Genomic DNA, 27,371 nt, shown 5'->3' with positions numbered 1-27,371 from the left:
TTTTTCGATAAATTTTGGATAACCACGCTCTAAGTAAAAAAATGTCTCTTATCACACCTCGTAATTTGTAAATGAGCGTGGCTTAACTTTGACAGACTGCTCAGTAGTCAGTACGTATCTTTGTTAGATTTTCAATTGTCGTGCTTTTCGCACAGATATTTTCGTTGAGCTCTTTTAACTGTCAACCAAACGGACCCACTCACAAACCCCTCAGGTGACGTCTATATAAACAAAGGTCATTATCGTCCATTCACAATTCTTCCGTGCCCTAACAGGCTAACCTCTTTCCTCGATCTGAAAATCGTAGCCCGCCATTGTCATTCCCATATCACTTCCTTTCTCTCCTAATAACTTTCTCTTATACCATTCTTAATTAAATAAAAGTCCGTTAATTAGTGGGTTTGAGAGGTTAATTACAATGGGAGTACCAGCATTTTACCGATGGTTAGCTGAGAAGTATTCAATGGTTATAGTAGACGTCATAGAAGAAGAAGCAGCTGTTATTGAAGGAATTAAAGTTCCAGTTGATACGAGTAAACCTAACCCAAACAACATCGAATATGATAACCTTTATTTGGATATGAATGGTATTATTCATCCTTGTTTTCACCCCGAAGATCGAGTACGCACTTTAATCCTCTTGCTTTCAATTTAGTGTACTCTAGTCCTTTTTGATTATATTTTTGTTAGAATTTGACTGTGTTTGTGTTGTGTTTTTGAATTGTTGGTTGTTCTCATATAAATTGAGTATGAATTTGGGTATGCTGAAATGTGAGCTTCATCATGGCGTGTTTAATACTGTTAAATCATTCCAATTTATATAAACACTTTTTCCATGTCATTTCTATACAACTTTCACAAGTTACTAAAATTCAAATTGGTTAAACTATTAAAGTTTTAACTTTGATAGATGTTACTAACTTTTCAAGTATCAAACAATACTTTATTTTTTTGTTTTTGTTTTCAACTATCAATGATTCAGCGCACAGTCAAATTAACATCTTATATTCCTTATTAAGTCGAACAACGCGGTATAACTGCTGGTGCCTTTGTACTGTTTTAAGAAGACATCGGAGGTGGTGCATGCATTTTCATCTGCTTGTGGCTACTTTGATACATGATTTTCATGTAATCACTGTCGATTGCTCTATACAACATGAACAATTTTATGAAAAATCAGGGTAGTGTAGATATTTAAGGTTAAATGACAGTAAAAAATCTTGCACTGCTGATTATTAACTTTCAAGTCACTATGAATGTGTCAAGTCTTTTATTGTTTCTGTCCGGGTTTGTTAAAAATGGCTATATAAGAGTCCCTTATTGTTGGACCGGATACTTTGATTTAATCAAGATGTTTATTTTGGGTGAGGGGAAGTTTGATTATATATAAAAGAATCGGTTTGCTTTTGCAAGAAATGTGCTTATGCATTGGTTATATATTTCCTGAACGTGATGTTTGGGAAGAAAGCTAAGTTGCTCGGACATGGGTGCGGGTGTCCGACACGGGTGTGGATTTAGAGGTCGGATCCTTCGAGATGTAAATTCTAAGATTCGGGGATATGAATCCTAGTACGGATACAAGTACGGGGATCAACTAAATATAATTCAAAAAAATAAAATATAAAAATATCTCTAAATTATGAGAAATTTTGTGGAATACTTATGTATAGCTATAAAGTGTGGATTTCTTTTTTATTCTCAAGGTGTAGATAAGTAAATGATTAATTTTCTAGATAAGGTATGCTATTTTCTTCAAATTTACCCTAGTTTTGGTTCTGCTTTTGGGAATCAAATTGTATCTTGTCTCAAATTTTTTCGTCTGTCATGGTCAAAGTACCCAAAATTGTTTGACCAGATCCGATATGGATCCCATACCCACACTAGAGGCGGATCCAGGATTTTAAGAAGATGAGTGCACTATTATATATAGATGTATTTAGGATTTAAATTTGATGTTCAACATTTAGCTTATTGAAACCATTACACTATTGAAATTACAGGTTTAAACTTTTTATAGACGTTTTCCTGATTTTTCCAAAATATATCTGTACTCCATGTCAAAAATTGTTAGTTGAATCCGTTGATTGCCTCAATACTGCATCCTCAATTGCTCCTAATTTTAATGTAAGACATTTCGTTTGATTATATAAAATTTTGTTATTACAGAAGGAGAACAAGAATTACAATAGACTTGGGAATTTTAAAAAATAAACCAAAATAAGAAAGAAAAACAAAGAAAAATATGCTTAATCAAAATGCAAGATGGACGAGAAAATTAAATCCTTGACCTCACTTGGTGCACCCATTAACCATTACACCATATGACTTTTTGAGCTTGGGTGCACACACACATATTTATATTATTTTGAAGTAATATAACATTACTATACATGGTTCAGGGAGGAGAGCATGGGTGCATGTGAACCCGCTTCCATCCCCTTAGATACCTCCCTGACCCACGCCCATACTAGTATCGTGTCGACACGGGTGCAACACATAAACTGCCGTGTCGGAGCAAATTAGGAAGAAAGTGTTTGCAATTGAGATACTCAGTGCATCGTTGCCATTTCCCTATCCTATGTGTTAAATGTCAATTCCACTCACATTCATAGTCAAATAAAAAAGTTGATGTAGCTAGAGGATGTCGCAAACGCAACCTTGTGGATCTTTTACCTTAAAGGATAGTAGAACTTTGGACAAATAATGTTTGAAAAAGCAGATAAATGAAATTGAAAAAGGAGTTATGCATGTACGTTGTTTCTGCTATAACGAGAAGAGGAAAGTTAAGATAAATAGTTGGAACATATTTTAGCATTATGCTCTTTCATTGATGACCTATGTTTCTATTGTATACATGTTTGGATGATACTGCTTTCATGTTATATATTTGTAAGATTTTTTCGTTATTTGTGCTATCTTCTCTATTCTCTATTATATAAGTTTCCATACTTTCTGATGCAGCCTTCTCCAACAACATTTGATGAAGTGTTCCATTGCATGTTTGATTACATAGACAGGCTTTTCTCTATGGTGCGTCCTCGAAAGCTGCTATATATGGCTATTGGTGGGTAACAAGGTCAAACTGCCTTTCAATTATATTACGAATTCTGTATTTTTCAAAGGAAATGAAATATGGGTCAGATGTATTAAGAAAGGGGTGGGTTATTATTGCCTGGGGAACTCGAAGAAAACTTTGGGTTCATCTTGTCAAAATTTCCTATATAGGTAATAAGAGAAATTGGAGATCATAAAGAGGGAACTAAAACTGCTTTTACTTTCCTCCTCACTACTTAATTATCGACTTCTAAAATCTTTTTAAATTCAAATTATTTTATTTTTCTTTGTCCCTCCTGTAAGTTTTTGAATATGGGACCCAGATTTTCTTTTCTAATCATTCCTTTCCCCATTGAGCAATTTCCTGTACAAAACAGATGCTATGTATTATAAGTGGTTAGATTTCTGCGCTAATTACTGACGGGATATATTTTGGTAGATGGTGTTGCTCCAAGGGCCAAAATGAACCAGCAAAGATCTAGACGTTTTAGATCAGCGAAAGATGCAGCAGATGCGGTACATGCCCTTAACATTCTTTAATCATGGAGCAAGAATTTCTGCTCAAATTCTATCTCATGGAATCCTTCTTTTAGGCAGCTGAGGAGGAAAAGTTGCGTGAGGAATTTGAGAGGGAGGGTAGGAAGCTTCCTCCTAAACAAGCGTCCCAAGTTTTTGATTCAAATGTAATTACTCCTGGGACTCAATTCATGGCCACATTGTCGATTGCTCTTCAATATTATATTCACCTTAGACTAAACCATGATCCAGGATGGAAAAATGTTAAGGTATTGTTCCTGTAAATTTCTTGCTGTTTCAATTTGAGATTATTTGGATTTGTTTTGTAGGTTGGTGCAGTCACTTTCTTTTCTCTCGGTATGATACTAAAGAATATTGTGTACTTATTATTCAACTATTTTTTCGAAGGTTATACTTTCTGATGCAAATGTCCCTGGTGAAGGTGAGCATAAAATTATGTCCTATATTCGTCTCCAAAGGAATCTTTCTGGTTATGATCCAAATACACGCCATTGTCTTTATGGTTTGGTACGTCTTATCTTTTGGATGACTTGTAAATCTTTGGATGGAATCTTCTTCCTGATTTTCATGAATATTGTACTGGATATCTTACACTCTATTATTTGGTGCCACAACAGGATGCAGATTTAATTATGTTGGGTTTGGCTACACATGAAGTTCACTTCTCTATACTCAGAGAGGTTAATGCTCAATTTCTTTATGTGGACGGACATTTATCATTACATACGCTAACATGTCGGTTATAAATTTGCGCAAAAGAAGGAAAAAATTGGATCCTTTTGTTCACAAAAAGTCTTCTTTTTAAGACGGATAAAGAAAATTCTCATTGTTTCACCTACATTTTTATGAGAATACTTATACCTCCTATTTTCCCTTTCAGTAAAGTTTCATGTCCGATTGAAAATTTTAGGAACTAATAAGCCCGGGCTTAAATCTAACGATTTCCTTTTCTTTATAAGGGCTTAAACCTAACAATTTCCTTAGAAGTAAATACTATTAGCAGTATATTTTCTTTTAATTTCCATGGTTGTTTAACTATTGGCTATTAGATCATACTTATATTAGTTTCTGATTTACAATACTTGTTTGTTAGATAATAATAGTAAAGCAATTAAGTATACAAGAATACTGACGATGCGGTCAGTGTAGTATAAGCAATCTTGGTTGATCATTCTTGTATATATTCATGTATTCCTCTTGCATTTTTTGACCCTTTTTACTGAATATATCTACAACTTATATTTTTTTGTTATTTTGAAGTAGTAATCTTTTTTTCTTCTTCTAAACATAATATTACATCTGTATTTCAACCAATATTCTTTTTCCTGACAGTAATTTGGTGCAAATGTTGTACATCTATTGTTGTTGTTATGAATTGGTTTTTATTTATCTAGGTTGAGTTTTTCCACTGGTATAATAACAATTGTATTTCATTATAAACTAGATGAAATCCTCCTCATCCTAATAAATCAATTCATTTATGTTAATAAAAACTCCTTGGATACAACAAAACAACTAAGCGTAAATCCTAAACAAATCGGGATCGGCTTTGTGAAGATTCACTGACCATGTTTCTTCGTTTAAACTGGCCAATATTTTACAAAAGAAAAGTTAAAATATAAAGTACAATAAGTTCTCTATGTCTTCTATTGGCATATAAATCTCTGACATGATTAAATGACTCCTAGCATCAAGCATATGACCTAAAGTAAATGTACTAACGTGATTAAAGCACATTCTTAACTAGTTGGTATTGCCTATATAGATCATTTCCTTCCCTGTTGCCTTATTCTCTGCCAAGTCTGGATGGATTCTAATAAAATGTAGGTCTTTTGAGGTAGCTCCTTTACATGTGATTAGGTTTCCTCTCCTCCTTTTAACACTTTCACTCGCCATAGCTTCACACTTATGGACCGACCAATGCATCTAGAGGTCGATGTAGGATATGATCGAACCATCTTAAGCAACATTCTCTCACATAACACCCTGGGAGCACCATAAATCTCGTTCTATTGTTTCTGTATTGTTTGCATGTACACCCTGGGAGCCATCTCAAGCAACATTCTCTCCTGGAACGAGTCTAGATATCTGTATTGTTTGCATTTACGCATCACAATCCCATCTAATCTCATCTCAACTTCACTTTTTATTTTGACTGAATTATTAGTCTTATTTCTACTAATTTTAAAATTCTTACTCTCTGGAATGCTTCTCTAGAGTTTGAGTTTTTGTTGACACCCTCATTGATTTCATCAATTAGCACAATATCGTCAGCAAATAGCATTCACCATAGGACCTCATCTTGTATTCTGTTGGATATTTCATCCATAACTAGGGTAAATAAGTACGGGCTCAAACTGATCCCTGGTGTAATCTCCCAGTTGTAATTGGGAATCAACTCGAGCAATGATAAAGATAGTATATTAAATGCAAAAGCATTTCGGACTTGTTATGAGCTAGTAGTTAGTAGAAGTAGGACATACTAGTCCCACAGAATTCTACTTGGACTTAGAGAAGTGTGTCGGAACTATAGGACTGATTTGGTAAATACTTTTTAGTTAGGATGCGTAATTGCTGTATTTTGAATATTTTTTGCTAATATACTTGTGTTCTATGTTTTACTTTGCCTCTTTTTTTTTTTTTTTTTTGAATACTCTGTCTACCTTTCAGGTCGTATTTACTCCAGGCCAGCAGGATAAATGTTTCCTCTGTGGTCAAATGGGTCATTTAGCTGCAAATTGCGAAGGGAAGGCAAAACGAAAAGCAGGAGAGTTTGATGAGAAAGGAGATGTGGAGGTTGTGGCAAAAAAGCCATTCCAGGTAACATTTCAGTGTACCAAAATAATTAACTTCTGAATTTCTTGTTCATTCTCAAAAAAAAAAAAAAAATTTCTGATTTTCCTGTGGTTATTCATTCCAATGTAACTTTTCAGAATTTATTTGATGCATCTGTTTCAGTTTCTCAACATCTGGACTCTTCGGGAGTATTTGGAATATGATTTGAGAATTCCCAATCCTCCTTTTGCGATTGATTTAGAGCGTATTGTTGATGACTTCATATTTATGTGCTTCTTCGTTGGCAATGATTTTCTACCACATATGCCCACTCTGGAGATTCGCGAGGTGTGTTCTCTATAAGAACTGGTTTCATTTTGTGTATTTGTTATGATTGTGACGTTTCCCCCTAACTGAACTTCTCTACTAGTTTTGTACTAAAAAATGATATATATATTTCTTGACATGCTCTGATGGTTTTCTCTTATATTTATGGATTAATATTTCTCTAACTTCGAGAAGTTTGTATCTAAAGCTGTTGCCTGCTTTTTGGAGCCAATAATGAATTTTAAATGTAAAAAAACGAAATTTGGGGGAAAGACAAGTACTGATCATATATGAGGGAAAAAGTGCCGAACATATTGTGGGGAAAAATGAGAGAGAGATCCTGCAAAATGCATAACTGTCCCTGAAGAATGTACTGTCGTACTGCTCATATATCTAAAGCCCAAGGTGAAAAGATGAGAACTGTAGGAAGTTTGCTTTCCTGTGAGATCAAGATTATTTTATTATCAGACATATGTAACTGGTTTTTACCAAAGGAAGTTGTGTTAGCTTTATGAGTTTGATGAAAAGCAAGCAGTGAGCACCTCTTGTGTTAATGGTTGTAGTTAATGGTGTTGCATGCATATAGAGTGGAAAATGATGGTGCTTTTCACTCCCTGTCTAGTGAAGGTGTGTCTGATTGAGAGATACATAACAACGGAGTGGTATGAAATGGAGCTTCCAATTTTGCGAATGGCAAAAGTACGTTAGCCCGCTGATAAAGTATTTCGGGTGCAATGTTTAGGTTATGACATGCGACCTGCAATTTTTTTCCTTCTTTCAAGCAGGAAACTTGAGTTTCGTTGGATAATGGCTTTTGGAGATTTGCTTCTGAAGAAGGATTGCGCCTGGTCATAGCAAGCAAAATACATTTTTTTTTGTTAAGGTAGCAAGCACAATACAGATTTTGAGGAAGCAACTTGGTGTTTCCAGGGCAGTCTCCATGTTGTGTGGTGTTAGCCTATGGAAAACTTTTCAAGACACTATCTTGAAAGTGGATAATGGAAGAAACAACAGATATTTGATGGATTGGTTGATTGGCCACACTCTTTTGGGTGAAGGATTCACGGAGCTGTTTGATATTTGTTTTTTCTTATCTGGGATTTGAGATTTCAGAGAATTACAATTGTTGGATGATGGAAAGATTCAGTTTTCTCTTGAGAGTGTTCAGTGGGACTGTTATTTTACATAAATCATAATACATCGGAATCACCCTTAACTTGGCACCATTTATACGGTGCACAACCAAACTATCTTTTGTCCTGATTACGCCTCTGAATTTGGCAGTTTGAGAGTCTTGACTTCTTAGACACTAACGTGACAAAGAGCATAAATACACTTTTTAGGTGCGTGGAGGTGAACAAAATAAAAAAAAAATCAGCTTCTAAGTAGGGTATTTTCAACCGTTAATTGCCACGTAGTCATATACAATGATTTATTTGTTCCAAATTTGTATTTCGTCTTGCTTCTTCTTAATATACAGTGCATGTTTACCCCAACTTTGTATTTCCTTTTATTTCTTCTTTAGAGGCAACATTTTTTTTTTTTTTTAACTGTGTATTTCTTCTTTTTTTGAGCCAAAACTGTAAAAAAAATTGGCTGGAACATATTGTTTTTAGCCAAATAATAAAGTCTTTAGCCAAAATAATGGAGCTCCAACTGTGTATTTCTTTTTATTCTTCTTTAGATGCAATGGCTATTTTTCCAATTGTGTATTTCCTTTTATTTCGTCTTTAGATGCAATGACAATTTGTTCAATTGTGCATTTCTTCTCTTTTGGGCCAAATTTGTAAAAAAGCTGACTGAAACTGCATTACTTTTAGCTAAATAATTTATTAATGTCAAGTGATGGAGTTTCAGCCAAATTTTTTTACTGGCCTGAAAAAGATAAACCAAGGAGTTAACAAATTTTAAAAGGTATTAAATATATTTTATTTTAAAAAAATGCCATGAGGTGAGATCTGTTCAAGGGTCGAGGCCATTGAAATGCCAAGTCTTGGGGTTAATAATGACTAGGAAAAGTTAAGTTGTGCACTAAATAAAACATGTCAACTTTAGGAGATGTCCTTAGGTATTCTGCCTTTACCAAACAAACCTGATGTTCTAGTATGGAACGGAAGTATCATAGGTACTTGCCTGTCAAGTCATTCAAACAGCAATGAAATCGGGTGCTCCTTGTAGAACAATGTGCAAAACCAAAGCATCCACAAGATTAATGTTTTTTGCCTGGACAATGACTTGGGAAGCTATCCCTCTAGACCTTTTTACAGAGAAAAGGAATGAAAATATGTAAATGATTATGTTATTTGTAAAGACCAGAACGATTCGGTCAATCATCTGTTGCTATGCTGCAAGGTGGTTACTGAAATATGGATGGTGTTCCTGCCGTATTGTTGGATGAACTGAGTTATGCTTAAATTAGCCCTTCAATTTTTTGATGCACAGAAGGGTTGTGTACTGGGCAGAACCATAGGAAAATTTTGGATTATTAAACATTAATGCGATATATGGGTGTTTGGATGGAAATGAATATAAGATGTGCTTTAAGGTGTGGCATGGTAGCTCACGATTTACAGTAGCAATACAGAAAGGTTGTATACTGGGCAGACCATAGGAAAATTCTGGATAGAAACGTCATACCAATGTAGTTCTCGAGCTCCCTTGGTTTGTAATCCATTGTGAAGCGATTAAGGATGCACTTAGTGACCCAATATTTTGATGAAATAAAACATGCTTAAAAAAAATAGGATGAACGGATGAGTTTTTTCCCCTTAAAGTTTGATTTTTGGAGAACTGCTTATAGTATTTAGTTATTTTGTTCATGAGCGAATGGGTTTCTTTTTTGCTCTAAGAAACCTCAACATTCTTCTTCAAGTTTCTTTGGCAAACCTGTTATAGGATAATCATCACAATAATCATTGTCCTTCTTTGTCCTCTTCCTTATCAGGGCGCAATAAACCTGTTGATGGCTGTTTATAAGAAGGAGTTTCGGTCTTTGGGAGGGTATCTGACTGATGCAAGCCAGGTAGTTGGTTACTCCTTTGATCGGTGACCCTTTAATCTAGATATTTGCCTGTTATAGCCTGTCTACCTAGTTATTCTTGCAATTTGTACTTAACCTTTTGATTTGCCTCTTTTACTTCTTCAGCCAAACCTTGGCAGGGTAGAATCTTTTATTCAGGCGGTAGGATCATATGAAGATAAGATTTTCCAAAAGAGATCTCGCTTACATCAGGTCTGCTCTTGTCTGACCATTTACTGCTTTTTCACCTTCCTTTTAAAAAAAATTAAAGGAAATTGTGGCTTTACTGATTGCTACTTTTGGTTTTAAGTGACATGTTTCTCTGATAGTAAAGATGACTAGTATCTTAAACATAGAAGGTGTTTATCAAAGCTCTGTCCAGTTCTCATCCATCAAAAGCAAATGAAGAACAGGGAAAACAAAAAAGAAGGATAGTGCTGATGAACCTTATTGTCCTCTTTTTGGAGAAAAGGTTCACATGAAGAATCCTAGTAGCAGTTTTTGTGGCACTATGATAAATTTTCAATTGTATATCATTAAAATAGAGATCAAGTAATATTACTTTTACTGTATATTACTTGATTTTATAGCTATAAATACATAGCATCAATGTTCTAAGATTTATTTTTCAGTTAACCATTCTATTTTCAATGAAATTATTTTGGATCTGGCAATCGTATCATTTATTCATTTTTTGGATAAGATCATTATTCATTCTTATTCTGCCTTTCTTTCATAGGGAAAAATGTGTTTTTCTTCTTTCTAGGACTCAATACTCTAGTGCTTGATCTCATGCATATAAAATGATCTTCACTCTACTATTTTATGGTGTATTCAGAGACAATCTGAAAGAATCAAGCGTGATAAGGCGCAGGCAAAAAGAGGTGATGACACTGCACCTCAAGCTGAACCTGAGTCTCTGGTTCCAGTAGCTCGATTCCATGGTTCTCGCCTAGCGGCGGGTCCTTCACCTTCTCCCTATCAACAGGGAGGAGCTTCAAAATCTTGTAGACCTGATCAACTTGGGCAGGCCACCTCCAGTCTTTCCATCCTTGACAGTAAGAATGAGCAGTCTGACACTTCTGATGATAAACGAACTGTTGTCCGTGCGCAAAAAGTATCACGTTTGAGTTCCGACGCCACGATAGGAGCTGCAATAGTTGAAGCTGAGAATAGCCTTGAAATTGAAGTATGTTTTCCTGCTTCGGGAGAGGCATTTTAATGTATTCCAACTCCAGTCATTTTTAGGCTAGGTTGTATCTCATGAACTTAAATTACCTAGGTTTTCTTATAGGAGTTGATAGTTTTCTTTAACTTTGTTATTGAAATATAATATGTATTGCTTATTAGTTTTAAACAAATTTGATTGTCTTCTAATTTTTTTCTATGCCATTTAGGTTTCTGAAAACAAGGAAGAACTGAAAACAAAGCTAAACAAGTTGCTTCGTGACAAGAATGATATTTTCAATTCAGAGAATCCTGAAGAAGACAAGGTTTGAAAATAAACATCTCTTGTCACTCCTTGGAAATTGTGCGTGTGATTGTCCTGGAAATTAATGTGGCATTTAAGATTATCATAAATCAATCTGATTGGTGAATTTGAATATTTGAGTCAAACTAGTGATTTACATAGGGTATTAAGTTCAGGTCAGTGTTTTAAAAGGCGTGGACGTAAGGCGTTTTACATATGCCTCAGAGAGGCGTAAGCCCCAAGTGTATTTAATTTTTAATATTTGTAAAATAGTATTGTTAGCAAATATTTATAAACAGGTAAAATTGCATAAAAATTGAAGAAAACTATAAATACGTGAAATATATATAGATGTACTCCATCCCCATAAAAAACTTGTCAAAACAATATATTATACGCTACTCACAAGCACAAGTAACTTGAGTCGAAAAGAATAAAGTTTTTTATATGGAGGAACAAAAATGATGACTAACCTGCGATTTGAACTTTGAACTTGCTGTTATGAAAGAGAATGAAGTTCTCTTTATATTTGTAAAAAAATATTCGTTACTTTTGGGAGATATTAGCAGACTAGCGGGCAAGATAAAGAATTGGGAAAGACCATAAATTAGGGCTTCGATCAATAAAAAAGATCTTGACTTTCAAAATTTAATACATTTCAGTTCCTTTTTAAAACTTTTGAGTAATTACAAGCTGACTTTTGGGAATTTGGGTATTATATAAAGGATATATTCAACAAATTTTGTTTTAATTTGAAAAAGTCTCTCGGGCTTACGCCTCACTACAAAAATGCGCCTCAAACGCCCGGGCGTACGCCTCGAATTGCTGGGCGTACGCCTCTTGAGACTTTCGCCCCACACCATCGCCTCAAGACATTTTTGGTGCGCCTCGCCCCAGGGCTCCCCCTGGAAATGCCTTTTAAAACACTAGTTCAGGTTGCTTGTATTGAAGTGATAAAATAATCCGAGTATTTGGTGGAAAAGAAGTTGTGCTGAATTGCATAGTTAGATTTATTGGCTTTTTTTGCAAAATGATAAATTTTGTTTGACTTAGTTGTTAAGAAAGTCGAAGGAATAGAAAACCTTGAACATTGTTTTAATCAATTTTTATGATAATTAATGGAAATTTTTCTTTCTTAGATTTGATCATGTTTATTGTACTTATAAAAAGATAATCTATAATCTTTATTTTAAATCCAATTCTCAAGTCAGTGCTTGTCTAAAAACTTGTCAAACCGTGGGCTGCTGCACCAGTTTATTCAAGTTTGGGACTGAGATCGTATAGGAAATGTGTTCAGTTAGAGCTATGAGTTGAGGCTTGTTAGTGGTTACCATGAAATCAGTGAAACCAATAAGTCAATTGTCTCTTTTATCCATCAAACAAGAAATAACAAAAAAGTGAGTCCAATCAGTCAAGTTTCTCTTGATGACTGCTAGTTGACTTGATCCGTCTAGAGACACCCCCCCTCCCCCCAAATCACCACCTAAAGGAATAAAAATAAAAGGTGCCTCTGAAGATTGGCATGGCAGTTGATCTGCGGATGGAAAAGGGGTTATAAAAACTCTATTAGTAGTAGTTTTAGATGGTATTTACTAAATTTTCTCGAGGGATCTAGCTATTACTTCCTCCGTTTCGAATTAGATGAGGTACTTTCCTTTTTAGTCTGTTCCAAAATAAATGACACATTTCTAAATTTGGAAATAATTCAACTTTAAACTCTTCATTTTACCCATTTTACCCTTAATGAGAAGCTTTTATAACCACATAAATGTCCTGGCCCCACAAAGCTTTTACCCTTAAACTTTAAAGACCACAAGTTTCAAAAGTTTTTTTTTCTTCTGGAACTCCCTGCCGAGTCAAACTACGTCATCTAAATTGAAACGGAGGGAGTAGTAATTTAGTATTTCCTGAAAGCAAGATGAATGGCACTTTTGGCTTATCAAATTTAGATGAATTACTACCTTGAAATTTCGTCCAAGGGAAAGTGGAAGCCATGAAGGCTGCTTATGCGAAGTTAGTGGAGAGAAAAAACGAGGAGGATAGGAGGACGAATTGGGAGAGGTATTAGACGGCGAAGAAGGAGGCGAAGTTAGCAGTTACGGCGGTGAAGACGGCAGCGCTCGAACACTTGTACGAATAACTTGAGGGAAAATGCGGGGATAAGAAGATGTACATGCTAGCCTAAGCGAGAGAGAGGAGGGTTCGAGACCTAGTACATGGAACTACATGTGGTCTACCTTGACTACATTACCTGAGATCATACTTGCGGATTGGCTTAGGTGACCTTTTCTAGTGGGTTTTAAAATGTAGTAGCCCCACTGGTAAACAGCCTGAGGGCTGGATGTTGCTTTTTTTTCTTTGAGATCTTTGGCAGCTTCTGGTATTTAACTTTACCAAATAGTCACAATATGATTATGCTCCCTTTGAATCTTTTATAGTAGCTACTGTCTACATATTTATTCTGCAAAGTTGTTATCTAATTTGTCTTTGTAGGTCAAACTGGGAGCACCGGGATGGAAAGAGAGATATTATGAAGAAAAATTTTCTGCAAAAACACCCGAGGAAATGGAAGCAATACGAAAAGACGTTGTAAGTTATCTGATCTTGTGTAGCATCTTTACTGGTTAAGGTAAAATATTGAGGTGGTTGAAAATTTAGAACTTGACATCTGTTGATTAACATTCTGCACCAAGATATAGCTTTGAGTACAGAATTCTTTCTGCTATTGGTATACTATTCTATATTTGAGAATGATGTATCTAAACCCTATTTGTTTGGGATATTTTCCTATTGTATATAGTAATGTTTTTTAGAAGTTCTTTCTGGAAAATAAATTATTTATCTGACTGCTTTTTCAAAATTGTGAGAAAATAGTTGTTATTCGTTTGCTAAAGCAGGAAATAAAACATTTACTTATTACTTGATAAAATAATCAGTCCTTCCTCCATATTATTAAATCTGTCCCCATTATGTAAATGTTTTAAGAATATCTCTTAAGCAACATGCATTAGATTAACACAATAAGTTACATCCCAGCAATATAAGGAACTTTCTTTGAAAAGAAATAAACACTAGATTTTACATTTTAAAAGGGTGCGCAAGATGAGAAAAGTTACAGAATATTTTTGAATGCAATGATAGGGAGAGTAAAATGGGTAAAAACTTAATAAGAATAACTTAGAAGAAAAGGGAGGGTCAAAGTGATACCTTTAAAAAGTGTGTGGTATATTGAGGAAGTAAGTCTGGTTTGTTTTTAGTCTTATTCAGAAAAGTTTTTGAGAAATTAGTCCAACGACAAATTTCAGGATAGGCTGCCTATATCACACTCCCTTGGGGTGCGGCACTTCTCTGGACCCTGTATGAAAGCGGGATGCTTCATGCACCGAGCTGCCTGCCCTTTTTAGCCCAACGACAAGTTCTTTTCAGAAGATTTTCAAAATCATTTATAAGAAATTTCTCCAAAGTGCATTCTTGAAAAACTATCCAAATAAAGCTTAGGAGATCTGAATGACTACAAACTTCAGCCTTGTAGGCCACAAATGCAAATGCTGTGTATTTGAAGGTGTTGTTTGGGCTTTTTATGCCATTACGTGAGGCTTAGGGTGTTTTATGAATCTTATTGAAACTTTGGACCTTACAACAAATTTGTTCCGTCTGTAGGTGATAAAATATACAGAGGGGCTATGCTGGGTTATGCACTATTATTATGAGGGTGTTTGTTCCTGGCAGTGGTAAATTCTCCCTTCTGAATACATGAGGTTATTTTTGCTTATAATCCTTTTCTAGCCCTCTTTAGTGTGTGGATATATTGCCCTTAGTATATAGTGTACACTGTCTTGCATGTGTATTATGTACCTGGGACCAAGAACCACATGATTGCTGCACCTCGCTGTCAAATGTTGTTTGCATTTCACATGATCATACACATCCATCACGTTTATTTATACTTGAATTTTTATTCTTTCAACTTATGTGCTGTTTTTGTGCTTCATTTTTCTATGGAACAACCTTCTTCTAATTCTGCTTCTAGTTTTAGACACTAGTTGTCATCATGGCGCTTTGGCTTTCATTGCATAAGTTGTTCCTATGCAGGTTTTATCCCTATCATTACGCACCATTTGCTTCTGATCTTAAGGATCTTGGGCAGCTGAATATCACATTTGAACTAGGTTCACCTTTCAAGCCATTCAATCAGCTGTTGGGGGTCTTCCCTGCTGCCAGGTTTAATCCTCTTTTTTTGCAGTCCTTAAACACCTTGTCTCTCCTGTCATTTAAAAAAGAAAAAGAAAAAAAGCTAGTTTTCACTCTTGGGAATATTGACTATTTATTGCAGTGCTCATGCTCTTCCTGAGCAGTATAGGAGATTGATGACAGACCCAACTTCGCTCATTATTGATTTTTATCCTGCCGGTATGATCTCCTTTTTTTCTTTTGATAATTGACGTTTTGTCAATAAACTTATACACGGTACAATATACTATATATCTTCTCTGCTGGTGTTAGTTTTTTGTAGTGCTTCTTCTCAATTTTAGTTACATCATGCTTTGTGTGCAGATTTTGAGGTGGATATGAATGGAAAACGCTTTTCTTGGCAGGTAATTATTAAGCACTTGTAGTTTTATTTAAGAACTGGATTCTCATATTTTGTGTTGACTTCATTCTGTATTGAAGGGTATTGCAAAATTGCCTTTCATTGAAGAAGCGAGGCTCCTAACAGAGATTGCAAAAATTGAACATTCTTTGACGGTATGATAGCTTTTGTTTCTGAATCAGTAAGTTGACTCTCTTAGCAGGATTTTGATTTGCTAATGTAGTTATTTTCATACAGGAAGAAGAAGCACGAAGAAACAGCGTGATGTGTGATATGCTTTTTGTGTCATTATCTCATCCTTTGTCTCCATGCATTTTCTCTCTTGATGATCGCTGTAAGCAGCTTACAGACAACGAACGTTTCAAAGTCAAGGAGCAGTTGGACCCAATAGCTAGGTTTGTTTGCCACTATAGCTATCTGTGCTAATGAATAGCTTATTAATTTGGACTTTCCTTTTGTTTGTGTATTTGTTTGTTTTGATTGGTACTTGTTTATTTGGACGTTGAAGGACTTTTAGACAAAATGAGAAAATTGATCAAGTCGGGGAGCATTTCTCATGACTAGCTGGCTGTTAATTGGTGCTTTTGGTTGTGTTGGGTGGATGAAATTGTCTTTTCAGTTTTCTGGTCAGCTCCAATGACACTAGTCTCAGTTCATCTTGTATCCGGTTGAGTTCCGTACTGCAAAATTTGTGCTGTTGAGTACTTTTTAAAAGTTATTCCTGTGTTTGCCTTTGTGATCCGAGTCTTTACTCGTGATTCAGCCTAGAGCTCCTTGCTAATTTCTTTCTATTCCTTATCTGCTGCTTCTCTGCATTGGATCATGTTTCTACATCATGTATGAAATTAGTATGTTTAAATCTTCTTTTCCATCGCTTTGTTCTGTATTTTCAATATTGTCTATTGTGATTAAATCCTTGCTCCAACCGCAATATTTGAAGTCCTAGCTGGACTCTTCTGATTCTCTCTAGGTCTTCTTGCAGCGGTGGGATGAACGGATACCTATCCCTTTGCATGGGAGATCCTTGTCCTCCGATTTTTAGATCACCTATTGAGGGGATGGAAGATATTAAGCAAAATCAAGTCATGTAAGAACCCAGCTTTTGGCAGCAGCATCTGTATCAATTGACATCGCTGACCAACATAGAACTTTTATGTGTTGCTCATCGGCTTTTCCTGTTCTTGCATTTCAGATGTGCAATATACAGACTTCCAGATACTCATAACCATGTCGCTCGGCCAATGGAAGGGGTTATTTTCCCGAAGAAGGTATATAATGCTGAACAAACTTACTCCAACCGATCATATACCATGAATCTATTTGTTTCTGATGTCTCAAGTTTTGTTGAAAGCAACAGATTCACCTTTCCTTCTTCCAGGTGGTTGGTTATGTGTTTGGGGGGGGGGGGGGGGGATGCCATATTCTTTACTAGAATGCTATTCTCAGATTTCCTAGCAGTGTTTAGCGCAAATAGTGATGAGGGTCCTCTATTATACCACTTTGGTTGTTGCCTTTACATGACCGATATAGAATGAAAAACCAGCTGTGGTTATGTGGCCATGCTTGGCCAGCTTGGATAAGGTTAAACACACTATCATATGCGTGTTTCATTCATGTCTCATTACCTTTTACAAGCTTGTGCCCCTTTTTGAACTTTTTCAAAATCTTTCATTCTTGCATGCATTTATCTGTTTCTCTCACCAATGCTGTACTGTTTCTATACAGATGGTTACATTAGGTGATATGAAACCTGATCCTGTACTATGGCATGAGGATACTAGAAAGAAACCTTGGGAAAATGGACGGTATGTTGCACTATATAATTGATGCAGTGTAGTCAGTATGTCAATCTTATCTATTTAGGTTATATGTAGCTTGTGTGCATCGTTGCAGGCACCACCACCCTGGTGCAATTTCTGGTCGTCAGCTTGGAGAAGCTGCGCATCGGCTGGTGGCTAATAGTTTGCAGAAGAAAGAAGATAGGGGTGGACATGGTGATTACAGGCGTGCATATAATGGTCAGGGGCATGGCGACCAACCAGCATCCTATCCTGCTGCACATGGTCCTCCCTTTCCTTCATTTCAAACCCATAGATATAATGTTCATGAAAACACACGGCCTAGTTTCGGCCATTCTGCTCGAGATGTTGGAAATCAACCCAGATCTTCAGGTTCCTCGACTGTACGGCATCACTACGACCATAGCTATAGCGAGTCTTATGTCCCTCCTGATGTGGGTTCTTACAGTAGGTCTCACCCTCACCATGAGAGTGGTGGGCGACCTGTCACCCGCAGTAGAGATTATCGTAGTCGTGGACATCATACAGATGGAATGCAGCATAATGGTGGATACAGTTATTCCTCGCATGCCACTCATCCTCAGCATGTAGGTCAAGTACCAGTTCCACCAACTGCTAATTTCCACCAGCAGAGTGGATATAACACTTCTACGAGCTATGAACCTTACGGGGCTGGAAACTATAACCAACGTGGTGCTGGAAGGGCCCCTCAAACCAATCAAAATGTTAGAGGATATCATCATCCACATCCTTCAGGAAATCAGTTCTCAGCTTTAGGGAGGGGAGGAAGTAGAAGGCCACCTTCTTCAGGGCATCGTCGGTAGCAGGTTGTTTTTAGCCTGGACAATCTAGGCTAAGCTCGGTTGCTGCCATAGGATGCGACGGATCTTGCAAACGACTTACTTTCAGAAGCAGGTAGAAGAACAAATAGTTGTTGCTTGTCAATGATAATTATCTGCAGGCCACTTTCTGGTGCTTGTCCTAACGGTAATGTGGTAATACTAGTTCTTTAGATCTGTTTTTTTTTCATATTCTTTGTTGTAACATAGATGTCATTAAGCTTCATTTATTAGAGCAAACACATTGTATTATTGAAAGATCAATCTTGGATGTATAAGTAGTTTGGTTTATTGCATAAATCGAAGAAAGGAAAACCTTTTCTCCCTACCTCCCTCTTAGTCTCAATTCTCACGGTCACAACCACAACTACTGCAGGTGTTTTCCTCTAGTGAAAGTACTGCATATTTAGAAAAACATTATGCGAGTAAGTCCTATTAATATTTTCTTGTCATAGCCAACCTAATCCTCTTTTCTCAAGCAAAAACTCAAAGGTCATGTGCCTACCATATTCACCAAGAGCTGTTCAATTGCTGTGTTAATTGTCATATACCTCGATGGTTCATGTTCTTCTGTCGTTCTAAGATAGAAATTCACGTAAGGATAAAGGGAATTGATATTCTCTAACTTGTATATGTATGCAAATAAGATTGCAGAAGTGCAATTAAATGGAGAAACTTTTCTAAGATAATTACTAGAAAACCAGGTAACTTTTTCCGTAACTTGTGAAAATCACTTTCAACCATTAATTTTAACTTTTCTTCCGCCACAATTAAAATAACAACACATGTTAGGTTAAACATTCTTAAAACTCTTTTATCCAATCAAACACGGTAGCTACATGAAAAAGAGGAAGTACTATTATTAACCAGACCAGATTGGAAAAGGTACTGACTAAGCGGCCGAAAGAGAGAAGCAACATCTACGCACAGTCGCACACTAATTAATTTGTTACATTTACAAATGGCTTCAAGTCCTTTCAAGATGACGTCGTCAAAGCTGCTTTACCTTGGAATGTTTTACCCCTTCTTAAATTTATTTCTTAGAGAAAAGGAGCGAAGACTTTTGGGAGTATGGGGGTAAGGTCTAATGTGATCTAGTTATGAAAATGTAATAAGTCATAAATATTACCAACAAGGTCGATATGTCCGAGTGGTTAAGGAGACAGACTTGAAATCTGTTGGGCTTCGCCCGCGCAGGTTCGAACCCTGCTATCGACGAATTAAGTTTTGACAATTTCTCTTGTATGAACTGTCTCCTCCTTTCTTATGTATAGTCGTTTATGTTCATAATTAGACAAATAGAAAGCAAGAATAAGTAATCACCACCACCTGCGAAGAACATTATCCCTAAACAAGAAACTACTGTGTGATGGATGAACCAATAAGAGCTTTTTTTTTCTTCATTTTTTCCCTCAACCAATAAGAGCTTGAACAACAAAATTAAGGAAAATCACAATAGTAGGAAATTTATGTTACAAAATGGCTAGCGTAACCATCATTTGAAGGTATGAGGAAGTATGACCATGGCCTTAGTCCTCGTCGAGCAAAGGCTTTTCTCTTTAAGTCTCTATACTATATATATATATATATATATATATATATATATATATGATGATGATTCATTTCGTTTCATGGTTCATTCATGCTTCTGGTCAGAGGCGGAGCTAGCATGCCGGTTACGAGTTTGATCGAACTCAGTAATTTTGATTCAAATTCTTTATTTATCTAAAGAAATCTATTAAAATGTATAATTATTAATTTATAATTCAGTAACTTAAAAAGATTAGAATCTTGAAGCATTAACTTTAAATCCTGGCATGTGTTCCTAGGCTAATTTGGAATTGTTTCCTTTGAGACAAAAACCAACAATAAACATGGTAACCAATGCTTTGATAAAACCAATTAGTTCCCACACTCATCCTTCTTTCCTGGGTCTTTGCCTTTTTACCATCTTTTCCATAGTGTACGGCCACATGTAGGGTGAGACACTTGTATTTAAATTGTTATGGTATGGAGTCCCTTGACCACTTGACTCTTTTGAGAAGACATCAAATATGTTTTCTCAATAATTCCTGCACCGTAAGATTTGGTGGTTCTATGCCCCTCTAAAAAATATTGTTCCATCCTTGTATATTCTTGCCAGTAGCATTCCTATTAATGTTTAAATTGTTCGAAGTTGGTATCCTTTGATTGAGAAGCATGGTTCATTTTGAGGTTAAACATAATATCTCTTGGAGTTGATTTTGCAAATCACCACATATGAACATATATCTATTTTTAGTGAGTTTCACTATAGATAGTCGTATACGACACCTATTGTGCAACCACTGATCAATTGGGTATGATGTGAAATGCTAACGAGCCCTTACATGGCCTGGTACAATCGAGACCTTGTGTGGCCGGGTACGATGTGATAAAGGAAATTAATCTTACCAAGTCCTATGCGAGGCCAGGTACTATGTAAAGTAAGATCACCCAACGCAGGGCTAAATAAATCTATATTGTATTTAATGCAAAGATTTAGTAAGTGGCCTATTCCTTTGTATCGTTGCATCTTTATATGTTATGGCTTCTATTGTTCATGCCCCCGGTGGTTGTCCTCGGCACCCAGGTTAAGACCATGAGATCATGTTTCCTATACTATGACTCTTATTTATATGCTTTCTTAGCTTTACATACTCAGTACATTTTTGTACTGACACCCTTTTATTTTGGGCGTTGTGTTCATGACCATAGGTGCAAATAGACCTGGTTTTTTTTTAAAATCAAAATAGGACCGTTAGTTTCCGGGGTAAAAATAGGCGAGAAAATTGATGTTAAAGGAAGTTTTTACAAAATAAGTAGACTAGAGTATTTTTAAACCAAAGAGAATAGGTTAGGAGCAGTTTTGGTCCTTCTTGCTTTAGAGTTGAGCCTAATTAAAGGAAAGTGGCCGGTTATAACTGAAAGAATAAACGTACGAGGAATTAGATCAGTGACAACGACACAAAACCAGATCATAAAATCCAATGATAAGAATCTTTTTTTATTTTTCAAACTAGCTGGTGTTTTTTTTCTTTCTTTCTTTCTTAAATTAAATTTCTTTATGTGATTATAGTCTAAAACAGTCAGATTTCTCTATAACATTCCTATATAACAATACTTCATTATAAAAGCCAAGCTGTTTCTAGAACTAAATTTCATATTATGTTATAATACATGTTCTCTATAACAACACTTCGCTATAACATTTAAAAATATTTGGAATAAACGAGACTGTTATAGAGAAGTTTGACTATATTAGGTCCATTAAGGTTTAGAACCTAATTAGTAACAAATTACAGTTCATATATTTTAATTTATCTTATATGCACCAATTGTGTAAATTATTTACATTGGCAGTGCTGTATACTTTCCTCTTTACAATCGAATTTTATTGCCAAAATGCGGACCTAGTACTCCAGCAACTATCACGTCAATGGAACAATTGACCTTCATTGCAACCTTTATTCCGAAAATAAGAAAATAAGTCTGATGAGGAGAGTTGGAAATATACACATGTTTGATAGTTATATCCAAGAATGATGCTAACATTTCTCCAAATCATGAGTTGTTCATAGTGGATAAGGCGCTAAAGGAAGTCTATCTTTTACTTAAAGCCACAAACATTAAGGCAGGTTTGGTTGATCGTTTGGAATACCTTATTCCAACATAATATAACATAATACTCCATGGCTTCCACCTTATGTGATTCTTTTTGCTTTTCGAAATTTAATTTGACTAATATTTGAAACTAAATTAGATTAGATTAATTCAATATTTTAAAGTCAAAATTTTGATATTCAAAAATTATACAATAAAATAAATACTAAAATCCGCAATTCTTCTCATGTCAATATGATGTAATGTATTTCAAATTAATATTAGTCAAAATTTACATAATTTAAATCTCAAAATGTAAAAATATTCACATAAACTGGAATGGAGGCATTATAGTATTTAGTTGATCGCATAATAAAAAATAAGCATCACATAACTAAATGCAACTTTTGATTAGCGATATTAAATAGTATTTCAATTAAATTAAGCGAGAAGTAACGTATTAAATTACTCCCTCCGTTTCAATTTATATGAACTTATTTTCTTTTTAGTCTGTGCAAAAAAGAATGACTAATTTTCATATTTGAAAATAATTTATCTTTATACAATGATTTATAACTATACAAAATATATGTGTTTCATTTACACAACAAGTTCAAAATTCAAAAAGTTTTTTTTTTTCCCTTAAATTTCGTGCCCAATTAAAGAGATTTATATAAATTGAAACGAAAGGAGTATGTGAGATAGAATGCGGAATAAGAGTACATATATTTGTAAATCAAACTAAACCTAGACATTTCCAAAATTTACGGTTATGATGAAGAAGCCCACGCCATTGCCATAGACCCTCGCACAATCAATCCCTCTCGAAAACTCCAATTAAAATGCAAAACCCCACTAAACTAATTAAAAGTGGTATCGGAGAGATTTACTCCTAAATAGATAGAATTTTAAAACGATACAATCTGGTCTTCCCTCTCTCTCCTCCCTCGCCGCCGACATCGCAACGGTTCGCCGGCGCCGTTATCTTCCATAACCATACAACAATCACTCCGTTAAGCTACATGCTCTGCTTCTCCGTTTATTAACCAACGATCAATTGCCTTGTACAGATTTTTGTTCATTCATATCAGTTATTCGATTCATCAACTGTAGGTATTGATCGGTTTCTAAGTGAAACTTTGCCTCATTTACTATCTAATTTAATTCGTTCTTTAACCCTGTGTGTGTGTGTGTATTCTAAGTATGTATAGTTCAAGTCGAGGTCTGTCCTTATACAACATCGGTCCTTGCTTTTACTATTTTCTCTACTGCTTTTTAGATAACTTGTGAGATATTTAGAGAACGTAATAAGTGAATTTGTTTTAGTCTCTACTCCATTGCTTAGTGTGCCATAAAGTCGCGAAAATCACAATCTGCGTAAATTATTTTGTATATGAAATGAGTGGTGCAATGCAAGGCGATTGTGTGTTTGAATACGTGAATGCTTGCTTGTCTTACTCCCATAAAAAATATAATAAATAAATTGTTTGCTTGACTGTGATTCTGGACTAAGTTGTGGCCTACTGTTCTCTTTATATTGTGCGTTTGGGGCTCAATGTTGTTCCTTTTCTTTTGGAGCTGATTAGCTAATTGAAGATTTTGTATAATCCTTAGAGTGGATTCATATGGAAATATATGATTTATAAATAATTAAGTAGAAACAAAAAGCAATTTCATTGAGTACTCCTATTAGTATTGAAAAGGATCGGGCCCAAAATTGAGCGGAATAGAAATAGAGGATAGCATAGCCAACCAAAATAGTTTGTGATTGCAGCGTTGTTATTGTTTTTACTCGTTGCCTTGGAAACAAAAGGCCCAAAAGGAATGACATTCTTGGCACTTCCTGTATTTCTTTTTCTTTTTGTTATTAAATTTAAACTGACTGCTCCTCATAAGATTCTTTACCCTATATGTTGAACACTTGAACTCTGTATGTTCTAATGCTAGAGCGTGCTTAACGAGCACCCACATTTTTCCTTGTCACAGGAATTCAAGATGATTGGATCTTTTCTCACTAGAGGGCTTGTGTGAGTTTGAAAATATCCCCATCATAAAGTTTTGAACATTAGTAGTCCTAGTTTCCCAAATCATGATCCTTCCTTTTCCTTGTGCAGGATGGTCTTTGGTTATGCCTATCCTGCTTATGAGTGCTTTAAAACTGTGGAAATGAATAAACCTAATATTCAGGAACTTCGCTTTTGGTGCCAGTATTGGTAAATTGCAGCACACTCTTTAGACCTCTAAAGTATCTTCTCATGAATGTCACCCATAACTTCGTTATTCCTCCTAATTTTGCAGCACTCACTCTTTAGACTTCAAAAGTATCTTCTCATGAATGTCGCCTGTAACTTCGTCATTCCTCCTAATTTTCAGGATCTTAGTTGCTGTATTGACAGTTTGTGAAAGGTTTGGTGATGCTTTTGTTTCATGGTAATCATAGTAAAGTTTTAGCTGTTCATATAAACTAGTGTTAAACCGAACTAGTGTTAACCCTTTTGTTATGCTTTGAAGGGTTCCAATGTACAGCGAAGCTAAGTTGGCATTCTTCATATACTTGTGGTGCCCCAAAACTAAGGTATCCACATATATCCTCTCTTACTTGAAAGAAATTTCAATCTTTGCTAGTTCTGCTGGCCATCTTCTCCTAATTGTCTTGTCTTCGCATAAAATCATTGCAGGGAACAACATATGTCTATGATTCCTTCTTTAGACCGGTAGTGTTAAGGCATGAGACTGATATTGATCGTAGTTTGTTGGAATTGAGGACAAGAGCAGGAGATATGGCATTGCTATACTGGCAGAATGCTGCTAGCTATGCGCAGACTAGGATTTTTGATATATTGCAATATATTGCTTCTCAGTCAACTCCTCGCCCAACTCAGGTTTTCATTAATGTGTCTTAGAGTTGATCTTCCTATCTCAATCATGTGCTGTCTTTGAGTCATGCTATTAACGTAAAATGGTGTTAGTAGCTTGACATCTGAAATCTTATTTTCCTTAGGAGCACAAATTTGCTTGTCCAGTTATACAAATGACGTTGCTGTTTATTAAATCATATGGTTTTAGTAGTTTCACACCTGAGATCTTATTTGTTTGCCTATGTTTATTGCATGCATTTTGTTGCCTATCTATCATGACCTCCCACCTGCAATCTTCTCTCCACAATTGTGTTGCTGGAATTTAACTCCTGTGTTTAGAGGGTCAATTGTGACTCTTTTTCTTGAATTGCAGCCACAGAGGCAAAGCAGTAGAGGCCGCCAGCGTACAGTAACACCACCAAAACATAGATCAGCTGCCCCAACAACACGGGTACAGACTGAAGAACAACCATCTCCTGCTTCTACTGAATCTTCAAGTGAAAATGAAGCAGACGCAATAGAAGTGCTGAAGTCCTCACAACCGCCTCCAGTAGCTGCCCCTGCTGCTGGTGCTGCCGCCTTAAATGCACAAAAAGCAACTCCAACTGAAGCCTTCGTTCAAACTACCAAAGCTTCGAGTTCAAGTGAAACTCAAGTGGTGCAGATTGATCAAGTGCCTTCCTTAGACAATCAAGGCGCATCTCCTGTTGAGATAGTGATGGAGGAAGCAGTTCGAATAACACGTGCCAGATCAAGGAAGACACAGCTTGCACCCAATCCTTAACTTGTGGCATCCGGTCCTTACACATGTAAGTTTGAAAATCTGTTTGGGTGGTGGGTAAAACGATGCTCTTTAGGATAGCGAATTCAATGTACAGGTCATGTTTTCTTACATTGAGTACTGAAGTTGTCCATGATTTTTTTTGCATGGATCGAAAAGTACGAGGGGGGTCAAGTGGAGAGGGGCCACCGGACGCAATTACCATTCATGATGAACTATCCAAAATCCAAATTTAAGTGCTTCTGTTAGGTGCTTAGTGATTAGAGATGTTAAATTCATACTTCCGTTTTCTTGGGAAACTTCTAGTTTGCTGCTCCTGCTCTGACAATCATGAGCTGATGGAACTTTCAGCTTCTTAAAGAGTTACTGTAAATTCAGATAAATTTTACGCTGTCTTGGGACGCGATTTTAACTACTCAATTGGGTCACTGAATTATGAATCCGATTGCTGCATCTTAGAGAGTTACTGTAAATTCAGATACATTTTAAGCTGTCTTGGGACGCGATTTTAACTACTCAATTGGGTCACTGAAATCTGAATCCGATGTCGCAAAATTTTGCTGGCTCTACAAGTTGGTCTTTTTCTCTTTTCCTAGTCTCGCAGTGGACTAAACCCAACACCCCCCCTCAAAAATTAAAAAAAATGAAAAAGAAAAAAGAGAAAGCGCTGTGGGTTCTTCGCAGGTGTAATTGTTGAACACTCTATTGGTGGTAGCATATCTGATGCTGGGCTTCTTAGGAACTGTTGAATCTAATAATTTCTTATTTGTTGTGTGTGTAACTAAAGACTAATAATACATGAAATTTCATTGAACCAAGTACCAAGAATAATGTATTCAGTCCATAATAATCATCAAAAAGCAAGAATGCTGCTGTAGAGTATTAGACAGAAAGTTAAATTAAAGAAATGTTCATGATGACTTAAGTTGTACTTAAATCAAATGTATTGTCATTACCAAGTAAGATCACTCAACCTTTTTGACTTATTTCCTTAAGCTGGTTTTACTAAGATAGAGATAAAAATATATAAAGTTGTGGGTGCTTATATTTAGTTTTATTATGAAAACGCCCTAATTGTTTTTAGCGTTTTTAACCTTCGATACCTTAATGAAATTTATGACTAATACTTCCATAATTAATATTTCCTTTATCTCCAAAAATAGTAGTTGTAATTATAAGGCTTCCTTAGCTTCAAATTTCAAGCGTAGAAATGGAAAACTCAGGGTATCCTTTTTTGGTTTAGCTTCAGAGATCAATCAAGAAAATATGATAATCTCTTAATATTTTCTTTGTTTTGATCATAATCATACTTTGTTTTTCAGTAACAACTTGATTAACTTCTGAAATGATTTGACACTCGAGCTTGTTGGAACCTAACTATTTTCAGACAAAAAGAAAAGATATAGCTAGAGGCGGAGATATGATTTGAAGTGTATGGGTTCTAAATTACAAATACAAAAAAGTCACTGTGTTTTCTTCTAATGTAGCATCACCTCTACTGTAGCTCCGCCCCTGACTACATATGAAAGTTTTCTTCTTAATAAGGGCATAAGACCACTCCATGTGAATGCAAATTAGTCTCACTAAGAAACTAATAACAAGAAAGTAGGACGACAACCACATACCTTGTCCGTCGACAGACTCCAAGTTTGAACTTTTGGAAAGAACCAAAGCACAAATTGACAAAGAGAATGAAGTT

General features: G+C 35.7%; 2 protein-coding genes and 1 non-coding gene across 7 annotated transcripts; all 3 read left to right on the top strand.

Annotated features, from left to right (window-relative positions):
* The first annotated feature begins 256 nt into the window (after positions 1–256).
* LOC104088800 (5'-3' exoribonuclease 3-like) lies at positions 257–18,740 on the top strand. 3 transcript variants are annotated; one of them, XM_009593539.4, is made up of 23 exons: positions 257–622; positions 2,962–3,064; positions 3,494–3,570; positions 3,648–3,839; positions 3,979–4,098; positions 4,209–4,271; positions 6,262–6,411; positions 6,550–6,714; positions 9,638–9,715; positions 9,839–9,925; positions 10,551–10,901; positions 11,110–11,205; positions 13,677–13,772; positions 14,844–14,914; positions 15,276–15,404; positions 15,517–15,593; positions 15,738–15,778; positions 15,855–15,929; positions 16,012–16,169; positions 16,745–16,861; positions 16,967–17,042; positions 17,500–17,579; positions 17,668–18,740. In XM_009593539.4, the coding sequence occupies exons 1-23, from the start codon at positions 419–421 to the stop codon at positions 18,395–18,397; spliced, it is 3,336 nt and encodes a 1,111-aa protein (XP_009591834.1). In that variant the 5' UTR covers positions 257–418; the 3' UTR covers positions 18,398–18,740. The 3 variants fall into 3 exon arrangements, with proteins under 3 accessions (XP_009591834.1, XP_009591840.1, XP_033510058.1); XM_009593545.3 differs by having other exon boundaries at positions 258–622; positions 16,757–16,861; XM_033654167.2 differs by having other exon boundaries at positions 260–622; positions 3,652–3,839.
* An 808-nt stretch (positions 18,741–19,548) lies between these two features.
* On the top strand, positions 19,549–19,630 carry TRNAS-UGA (transfer RNA serine (anticodon UGA)). The gene has a single exon. It is a non-coding gene; the product is annotated as a tRNA-Ser (tRNA).
* Positions 19,631–22,905: 3,275 nt separating this feature from the next.
* Positions 22,906–26,125, top strand: LOC104088786 (putative HVA22-like protein g). 3 transcript variants are annotated; one of them, XM_009593523.4, is made up of 8 exons: positions 22,932–23,146; positions 24,020–24,060; positions 24,148–24,246; positions 24,407–24,463; positions 24,545–24,608; positions 24,712–24,915; positions 25,265–25,700; positions 25,832–26,125. In XM_009593523.4, the coding sequence occupies exons 2-7, from the start codon at positions 24,029–24,031 to the stop codon at positions 25,673–25,675; spliced, it is 867 nt and encodes a 288-aa protein (XP_009591818.1). In that variant the 5' UTR covers positions 22,932–23,146; positions 24,020–24,028; the 3' UTR covers positions 25,676–25,700; positions 25,832–26,125. The 3 variants fall into 3 exon arrangements, with proteins under 3 accessions (XP_018623808.1, XP_009591818.1, XP_018623811.1); XM_018768292.3 differs by having other exon boundaries at positions 22,906–23,146; positions 25,265–26,125; XM_018768295.3 differs by having other exon boundaries at positions 22,999–23,142; positions 25,265–26,125.
* Positions 26,126–27,371: the final 1,246 nt, after the last annotated feature.

This window comes from Nicotiana tomentosiformis, chromosome 12 (genome assembly GCF_000390325.3).
Source record: "Nicotiana tomentosiformis chromosome 12, ASM39032v3, whole genome shotgun sequence".
NCBI lineage: Eukaryota > Viridiplantae > Streptophyta > Magnoliopsida > Solanales > Solanaceae > Nicotiana > Nicotiana tomentosiformis.
The sequence above is the reverse complement of the archived record's forward strand: the minus strand, read 5'-3'. Positions and strand labels throughout refer to the sequence as shown.

Bases quoted from the DNA above. Each gene is read 5' to 3' on its own strand.
- LOC104088786 (XM_018768292.3), top strand. From the start codon at position 24,029: ATGATTGGATCTTTTCTCACTAGAGGGCTTGT. The intron at 24,061-24,147 runs GTGAGTTTGAAA...TTCCTTGTGCAG, and splicing joins TTTCTCACTAGAGGGCTTGT to GATGGTCTTTGGTTATGCCT. The intron at 24,609-24,711 runs GTATCCACATAT...AAATCATTGCAG, and splicing joins TGTGGTGCCCCAAAACTAAG to GGAACAACATATGTCTATGA.
- LOC104088800 (XM_009593539.4), top strand. From the start codon at position 419: ATGGGAGTACCAGCATTTTACCGATGGTTAGCTGAGAAGTATTCAATG. The intron at 3,840-3,978 runs GTATTGTTCCTG...ATTTTTTCGAAG, and splicing joins CAGGATGGAAAAATGTTAAG to GTTATACTTTCTGATGCAAA. The intron at 15,405-15,516 runs GTTTAATCCTCT...TATTTATTGCAG, and splicing joins GGGGTCTTCCCTGCTGCCAG to TGCTCATGCTCTTCCTGAGC.